This window comes from Rhinoderma darwinii, chromosome 8 (assembly GCF_050947455.1).
Source record: "Rhinoderma darwinii isolate aRhiDar2 chromosome 8, aRhiDar2.hap1, whole genome shotgun sequence".
In the NCBI taxonomy this organism is placed as follows: Eukaryota; Metazoa; Chordata; class Amphibia; order Anura; family Rhinodermatidae; genus Rhinoderma; species Rhinoderma darwinii.
The window spans coordinates 101,592,690-101,601,899 of record NC_134694.1 but is presented as its reverse complement, the minus strand read 5'-3'; the positions used below and the strand labels follow the sequence as shown (position 1 = coordinate 101,601,899).

General features: G+C 43.2%; 1 protein-coding gene across 1 annotated transcript; it reads right to left on the bottom strand.

The window, feature by feature from the left end:
• Nucleotides 1-221: 221 nt before the first annotated feature.
• TBCB (tubulin folding cofactor B) lies at nt 222-8,925 on the bottom strand. The gene is made up of 6 exons (XM_075836019.1): nt 8,707-8,925; nt 7,095-7,238; nt 6,895-6,991; nt 5,478-5,669; nt 4,497-4,569; nt 222-1,173 (listed from the first exon to the last, which is right to left on the bottom strand). The coding sequence occupies exons 1-6, from the start codon at nt 8,821-8,823 to the stop codon at nt 1,056-1,058; spliced, it is 741 nt and encodes a 246-aa protein (XP_075692134.1). The 5' UTR covers nt 8,824-8,925; the 3' UTR covers nt 222-1,055.
• Nucleotides 8,926-9,210: the final 285 nt, after the last annotated feature.

The window sequence follows — 9,210 nt, the reverse complement described above, 5'->3', positions numbered from 1 at the left end:
AGGACAGGCCATAAATTTTTTTGCGATTGTACAATCCCTTTAAAATTAAGTTTAGGTCACAAACTTCTACTATGAATTTATCAGTCTAGATCCAGCAAAACAGCACCTCCCTCATTCAGGAGGCTCATCTAGAAAAAGTGAAAACCTGTATGTGCCATCTTAGGACTATTTCCTTGGCGTATCGCTGCCACCTGCCTTTCTCAATATTTTCCGTCACATAATTGAATGAAAATCAGCTTGGTTTATTGAACTACCTCGGGATTTACACAAAACTATCTCGAAAGCAGCTTTGCTTTGTACCTCAGGGCAACGATAAAACAAAACATTTCTAGTGCTCATAAAACAAGACGGTGTAAGGCATAAACCGCGGCTAGAAAGAAAAAGTGATGAGTAAAAGATGGCGGAGAGCAGGAACATGCAGGTGAGAAATACCCTAGAATTTGCAATGACGAAAATAAATTATTCAAACACATACTATACACTTGGTCGTAGAGATAACGTAACGGTCCGAACAATGTAGAGAGGTCACACAGAAGTAGAGTTATATACACAGAAGTCCGTAAACGTCCACGCTTTGCGAATAGATTAATAGTCAGTTTCCAGGGGCGAGTGTCTACGAAGAATCGGAGATTCTGGAAGGAAATCTCTGCAGGCAAAGCTTAGGATCTGGTAAGAGGCAGCAACAGCTCCACGGCATCTTCCATTCCATACTACAAAACGTCCTGTTTGGCGGAGGGTCTATGAAGACTAGTGGGATCTACTAACTCCTAGTGATCTCGCTTGATATGCCAGATACAGGCAACTAAAGAAAAGTTTCCGATGTGTAGATTCCTCTCTTGCCACGTCGATCATTACATCAGTATTATTGGGGGTTCAGGAGTCAGCGCCAAATTTGAGAAACAAACATTTTTTTCAAGAACCTGCTAAATGCTTAGAAGAAGAAAAAAAAATGATCTACGAGATTCACAATGTTATTACACTGAATGGAACATGGTGTTGAAGCTTGGAGACTGAACGTCGAGGAGGCACCGAGAAGATAGAATGGCGCTGGGAGGTCACATCTCATCATCTAGACCGTAATCTTCTTCTGGGAAGTCGCCGACCACCACGAATTGAGGTTTGACGAACGCACCGTACTTCAGAGAACACGTGAAATAACGTTTTCCCTCAACACTAGACAAAATAATATAAAGAAAAAAAAATATGTTAAGTCAGGACTAGAACAAAGCCCATGAAAAGAGCTGCCAATATAATCTTTAAGGCCTTATTCACACGAACGTGTTTAACGTCCGCGATACGCGCGTGAAAATCACGCGCGTCGCACGGACCTATGTTAGTGAATGGAGCCGTTCGGACAGTCCGTGATTTTCACGCAGCGTGTCCACTGCGTAAAACTCACGACATGTCCTATACTTGGCCGTTTTTCGCACATCACGCACCCATTAAAGTCAATGGGTGCATGAAAATCGCGCACGGTTCACGGAAGCACTTCCGTGTGTCGCGCGTGATTTGCGCAACAGTAGATAAAGAAATGAAGGAATAAAAAGCACTTAATTTCTTTTTCTAAACTTCAAAACCGCGTGTGAAGCATGGCATATGCGGGAAAATCACGCAGCCACGCAGCACACACTGATGACACGGAACTGCAACGCGCAAAAAAACGCAGCTTTTTTCCGCGCGCAAAATGCACGCGTTCGTGTGAATAAGGCTCAACTCTGTATGCACAGTAAAACCCCGATAATCCGGCATCCTCAGGCCTGCGGAGGTGTGTAAGATTATCAGATATTTCAGGCCGTTTGACAGCTATGGGTCTATTCATACACAGCAGTTTTTTTGTTGACTAAAAACTCCATTCTATAAATCTCAATTGTGTTTGTTTCTGCAGAAGTCGTCTAAGTTTCTGTAAGACCCATTTATATAAATAGGACAGTCAGAAATTTCTGCAACAAATCTCCCGCGTGTGAATACACCCTATACATTCACACATCTATATAAAACACACCATATGGCCAGAAGTATGTGGACACCTGACTATCTCCCCCTATACGAGCTCGTTGGACATTCCACTCAAAAACCAGCAGAGCTATGAAGTGTGTCTGTGGGAATTTATGGTAATTTAGCAAAAAAAAAAAATCAAAAAAGCAGTTAGGCCACACACTGATGTGGGACGAGAACATCTGGTTAACAATCAGCGTTCCGATTCATCCAAAATGTGTTCAATGGGGTTGAGGTCAGGGCTTTGTGCAGCCACTCAAGTTCTTCCACCCCAAACTCACCACACCAGGTCTTTATGGACCTCGCTGTGTGTACAGGGGCGCAGCCATGGTGGAACAGTAAAGGGCCGAACCCCAAACCGTTACCACAAAGTTGGAAGCTACAAATTATGTAAAACGTCTTGGTATGCTGAAGCATTAACATTACTTCACTGGAAATAAGGGTCCAAACCCTGAAGAACAACCACCCCATAACATTATCTACCGGTTACTTCTAGACGCTGGGGCACATCAGAAATGTCAAACTGACTTGTGCCATCCTGCGTCAGTGCCATGCTCAAAGCCACTGGACTCTTTAGTACGACCCATACTACTAGCAATGTTTGTCTATGGTGACTACATGGCGGTGTGCTTGATTTTACGCACCTGTTTGCAACCGGTGTGGATGAAATAGCCGAATTTAATAATTAGGAGGGATGTCCACAAACTTTCGGATGAGGATGATCAACTCCCTGATGCTTGATTTGCTAATACAGGAGTACAAGGGCTTGCGCATCACTGAAGTCCCCAGCACTCCGGTGTCAGTGCAAACATGTTGACGTTAGTGTGGTGGGGGCTAGATCATCATCATCTTTAGTAGCCTACTAAAGACCCAACAAGTGCCATACTATTAGGCAAATTATTATTAATCTGGCCTGGAACTTTTTTTAGGATATTCAGTAATTTCTTGGCCATAAAGTTTCAGAATAAAAGGACTCTCTGTTTTTTCAGTAACACCATAAGCGGTCTAAAAGGACTGATAACCAAAAACAATAAATGTAAATAGATTTCAGGTTTGGGGTCCTTTTTAACCCCTTAAAGAGGCTCTGTCACCAGATTTTGCAACCCCTATCTGCTATTGCAGCAGATAGGCGCTGCAATGTAGATTACAGTAACGTTTTTATTTTTAAAAAACGAGCATTTTTGGCCAAGTTATGACCATTTTTGTAGTTATGCAAATGAGGCTTGCAAAAGTCCAAGTGGGTGTGTATTATGTGCGTACATCGGGGCGTTTTTAATACTTTTACTAGCTGAGCGCTCTGAAGAGAAGTAACATCCTCTTCTCTTCAGAACGCCCAGCTTCTGACAGTGCAGATCTGTGACGTCACTCACAGGTCCTGCATCGTGACGGCCACATCGGCACCAGAGGCTACAGTTGATTCTGCAGCAGCATCAGCGTTTGCAGGTAAGTCGATCTTACCTGCAAACGCTGATGCTGCTGCAGAATCAACTGTAGCCTCTGGTGCCGATGTGGCCGTCACGATGCAGGACCTGTGAGTGACGTCACAGATCTGCACTGTCAGAAGCTGGGCGTTCTGAAGAGAAGAGGATGTTACTTCTCTTCAGAGCGCTCAGCTAGTAAAAGTATTAAAAACGCCCCGATGTACGCACATAATACACGCCCACTTGGACTTTTGCAAGCCTCATTTGCATAACTACAAAAATGGTCATAACTTGGCCAAAAATGCTCGTTTTTTAAAAATAAAAACGTTACTGTAATCTACATTGCAGCGCCTATCTGCTGCAATAGCAGATAGGGGTTGCAAAATCTGGTGACAGAGCCTCTTTAAGGACGTGGCTTATTTTGGTACTGCAGGATGCAGCGATTTTTATTGCAAAATTCAAAGCGCTATGACTTTTCATTTTCCCATGGTACCATTTTTGGTACAGATTATTAATTTTTATTAAAGTTAACCCAAGAAGTATTAGGTATTGCTGCAATAGTTTATTTTTTTTATAGTGTACTGTTTTAATTAACCGCTTTAAACAAATCGAAAAAATTTATTTTTGGACAATATTTCTTTATTAAAACTTTGTGGATTTTTTTTAATATTCACACTAGGAGACTTGATACTACGATCTCTTTGTTGCTTGTATAATGCTTTGGATACAAGAACATAATTTCCTGTCCGTGTTAGGCTTATAGCTATGGTAGACCTGGAGACCTTTGTTTATGGTGACCCAGGGTGTAGCTGGGCTAAGAGATGGAGCTCAGTCCCCCTGTCAAATTTCATAGGTGCACAAACCCAGAAGGGATAGCAACCATCGCTGCAACATAAAAGGTACTTTGCAGGAACGATGACATACTAGATCATCACAGGGCGTAAAGGGGTTCATTAAAAACTATAAAAGGCTATACAAAATTCTGAACGTAATCTTACAGGCAACACAACCTCTCACTTCACCTTAACGGTCTTAAAAGAAATAGTGACTAGTCATTCCTCCCTCGCAGAGGTCACTTACCTTCCATCATGTTTTCCTAGAGGTTCATCATACTTAATACCAACCCAGACTCCAGGTTTAAAGTCTGTTAAGCCTAAAAGATACAAGCACAAATGTTGGAAGCGAAAGTTACACAAGTTTTCCTTTTACAATACATGTTGCTACCAACAACCGAAGACTGAAACACCAAACCTATCGGCAGCACGGGGTCCCCAGTGGTGGTGAAAGAAAAAAAACACACACACACACACTAAAAAACAACAAACTCAATGTATGGCATATCGCGCAGATATGCAATAAAAGTCTAAAGTGGTAATGAGTTTGCTCAAGATGATAAATATTACATAAAGATTATTTTATTTTTTTTAAAAAAAGGTTATCACATGAAAGACAACCCGTGTATTATTGCTGATCGCCACCAGTCCGGGTCCTGGCAAACAACCGATTTATTCGGATGGAACCTTCTTTAGCCAGGCATTTGCCCTGCAGAAACCACTGCAGTGGAAACTTAGTATTACATCGTAGCCATTCAGACGAACAGCCATCTATGTATTGGTCCGCCAAAACGACTCTCCATGTTGGTTCCGAGCAGGGAACCCCCCTCCGTTACGTCTATATGCGCTAATAGGGAATATAGACATACAGGGTTTTTCTTCGGGAGACAACCCTTTTATTGTTTAGGATTACAGATAACGCAGCCTAGTTGCTAAAAGCACATTTTCCATGTAATAATATATTCTGATTAATGGGCGTTCCGTTTCGTCCTCAGTCACCGTGTGGCTTCCTATGACCATTCAGCGGCCTGACAATTCATTTAGACATTTAAGATCCAACATTACGAGGTCTGCTTTTCAATTAATTAATAGGGTACCACATCAACTTCCGAAAGGACAGATGTAGTATAAGATATGCCCATATAGGAACTCCGCAACCATAAACTATGCATACTTATCTAGGATACAAAAAAAACGCATCAAGAAAGTGATTAGCCAGTTCACTCACCCACATACATAACAGTGCCTCTCTTGGTGGGCTGTCCAACCACCCGCACCTCACACCGAGACCCGGAGGTGATCGCCTCCGCTGCCAGCGTCTCCTCCTCCAGTTTTTGCTGCTGCTCTGCAGCCTTTTGCACAGCTTCTTCTTCATTAAATTTCCCCATCCTATTCTTCTTCAAGAAGGAACGCACAGAGTCTGTAAAAAATGTAATACAATATATTAGCAGTGTGATTTTTTTTCCAAGTATAGCTTATTAAATAAAAAATAAAAAACTACGCAGCCTGCCATGGCACCAGGGTCAGAAACACTGGACATTAGGGCGAGAATCATATAAACGTCACTTGGGTCCTGGGTTAGGATCATTTAATAGGTACTTCATATTTTTTTTTAGTTTCATGTCACGAGGAAGGATGAGAACAAAGTCAAGTTGACAACTCCGTATTTCAAGTTCTTGGACACTTGTGTGAGTAGGACCGCAAGCAAAATAAACAAAAAAAACGCTCAGAACGAGCGCTGCAGGTTTTTCTGCCTCCAATTGATTTCAATAGGTCAGGGACAGAAGCTACTCAAAGAAGGAGCATGCCGCTTTCTTTTTCTCCACAAGCCGCCCGGTAAAAAACGGACTCTGCCTCCCTCTGAAATCAATGGGGGGGGGGGCGATTTAAATAGTTTTTAAGTGTCAAATTAGACGCAGTCTCTGCTTCAAAAATCAGAAGCAAAAAACTGTGTGAAGATTTTCCAGCCTTTAGCATTTTTCAACTATCCATTGTTCAGTCAGCCTCAGGCTTTGAATGGAGTGGCACTGCACATACACAGTACTCCGTCCCTTTCAAGCTCCCCATAGCCGCCGTCTGAGGCTGGGGAGGGGAAGGTGGGGTCCCCCATTCTGGCAATTGGTGGAAGGCCCAGTGGTCGGACCCCCCCGATCTAGCATTTTTCAGCTATCCAGTGGTTAGATGAAAAATGCTAAAGGCTGGAATACTTCTATAAGTAAATGAACAAACAGTTATTGTTAACAAAGTCTAATCTAAGGGGGGGTTTTACACAGGACTATTATTGGGCAGACGAGTGTTCATAGTACGCTCGTTGCCGATAATTGCCCGGTGTTAAAAGGGCAACGATCAGCAGATGAACGAGCAAACGCTCCATCATCTGCTGGTCGTATAGTTAAAAAAAAAAAAAAAAAAAAAAAAGTGAAATATCGTTGTCGGCAGCACATCTCCCTGTGTAAACAGAGACGCGCTGCCGACATGATGATAATGTATGGGGGCGTGCGATCAGAGTAACGAGCACTCGTCCCCATCCATAGCTCCGTGTGACAGGAGCAAACGAGCGCCAATCAATGATGTCTCGTTGATCGGCGCTCGCAGCACCAGCCGCTTATTGGCCGGTGTTAAAGGGCCTGAACATATGGACATACCTGATCTTTTGTCATAGGCTTCCTGTGATATCTCAAATTTTTCCACTCTAGAAACGTCCTCGTACTCTCCGGCCTTGGCACCGCTCTTATCGATCACCTGAAGGTAAACATCTATTAGGATACTATCAGTGAAATCTCCTCCTCATCACAAGTACAAGACAGTCTTATGCTGCAGAGATAAGGTAATAGGGGTTACTAACGTGTATCCTGCAGCCGTCATCCACAGGGTAGGAGCCCAACAGCGCATCGTCCTGATCCAAGTTCTGGATAAACGTGTTATCAGTGCTGAATAACTGCAGGTCCATACATGACGCAGGAGACCCGACCACCAGCTCCAGTTTACACTGAAAACCGAAACATAAAATGGAAAGTTAATAAACACATAAGTCACTGTTCACATCTGACACCACATTGGAAGCACTGCGAGATATTAGAATGGATATTTGCTAAGGCTATGCTCACGCGTCGTTATTTCCATTCCGTCATAGGAAGTGAAATAACAGAACAACGAAAGCATCGGATCAGTCACGACAGACACCAAACGTAGCGTGACAGAACCCATTAACTTGAATGGGTTCCGCCGATTTCTGTCATTTTACTGACAACGTACAGCCGCACGCTGCTCTATATTGTCCAGGATTTTGACGGAATCTGTGCCGTAGGCTCCTAATGCAGATGTGAATGAAGCCTTGGAATATTGTGTCAGATTCTCAGTAAGAGACACCTCTGAGCAGTGTCAACGGAGTTTGCGTGTCCAATACAGCCCTTTAATTCTGGAAAATAATAGATCCAAGATCGTGCTGGCCCCCAGGTCTGTCATCATTGTGCTGCTATTCAACCTCGCCAGAGTCAGGAATTAAAAAAAAAGTTACAAACTCAAAACTCATCATTTTACTAAAACAAAAAACATAAAAAAAATGTATGGCATCGACCTGCAGAATAAAGTTGACATGTCTTTTTACCGCACGGTGAACGCCAACAAAACCCAAAATGGGATGAATCCACTTCTACAATTTTCACCCCACAAAAGGAATTTTTTGCCAGCTTCCGAGTACATTGTATTGTACAATAAATAGTGGCATAAAAAAAACTGCAACTCGTCCCGCAAAAAACAAACCCTCATTCGGCTAGATCAACGGGGAAAAAAAAAAAAGAAAAAAAAAAAAAGTTATGGCTTTTGGAATGTGGGGGAGGGGGAGGAAAAAAAAAAGTGGTTAGAAGATTTGAATGGGGGGGGGGGGGGGTCTGTCATCCTAATAGTGGGGCACACTAGCACACATTGTACAGCCCCTACTTTCAGGGCGGCGTACTTCACGCAACGTGACATCATGCGAGATGACAGCACTATAATAATACTACTATTATCGCGGGCAGCATATCAAATGTGAGGGGAGCGGGGTACTCAGATTTATGCGTTTATCGCTACAAATGTCAACCATGTTGGATTTTTTGCGATGATGATGTCATGGATGCATGACATCACATAGGAACACATTGCACACAACATCACAGAACGTTTTTCTAGGCACGAAGACACGTGAGGTTATAATATCGTGAAGCCCTAACAACAAACGAACCGCCACGCGCCTTTGGCAAGTTATAAGCGCGTCTACGGTCAAATTTACAGATCAGACATGATGGGCAGGGACCCACTTATGGTACATCCACCCTCCCTTCCACATGTCACAACTACAGACCACAGACATTATAGTATTTATACACAGTCCATTATCCATAATGAGTAGAAGCACCACTCCCACTAATGTCACATGCGTCTCTCTCTAGGCCACCATTTTTTTTTTCTCTCCCAACCTTTAGCTCTGCCAAAGTGATCCCTCTGTCCAGCCTCTTTTCTGCAGTGAACGTGTTGAGGCTGCTGCTGACCAACGCGTGCAACACTGGGGCCGACATGACGATAACGGAGCTCATGGTTGAAACGACGTAGGCTGCTGCTCTAAATCCCCGGTATGAACAAGACAGAAACACAGCCAATCAGAGCGGACAGTGTTGCCCGAGAAGCAAATAACAACGCTCGTTTTTGTTTCGCCACAGCCAATAAAAAAAACACAAGATGGCGTATTCATTCTAGCCAATCACTACCTGGTTCTTGCCAACCATTGACTATCTTAACCAATCATGTGTGAGATCTTCATGAATTGTACCAGTTTCGCACTTTAGATGAACCAATGAAAATTCACGATGTTTTACCTAGGTGTGGGGCGGAACGATAGCTTGTCTCTAGACCAATAGGAGTGTCTGTGCCGCCCTACCCGCAGCCAATCATAGGAGAAAGGCGGATACTGTGTTCTGCTAATT

Bases quoted from the DNA above. Each gene is read 5' to 3' on its own strand.
- TBCB (XM_075836019.1), bottom strand. From the start codon at position 8,823: ATGAGCTCCGTTATCGTCATGTCGGCCCCAGTGTTGCACGCGTTGGTC. The intron at 7,239-8,706 runs GTTGGGAGAGAA...TTCGGTTTTCAG, and splicing joins TCACTTTGGCAGAGCTAAAG to TGTAAACTGGAGCTGGTGGT. The intron at 5,670-6,894 runs GTATGTCCATAT...CATTTTTTACAG, and splicing joins AGCCTATGACAAAAGATCAG to ACTCTGTGCGTTCCTTCTTG.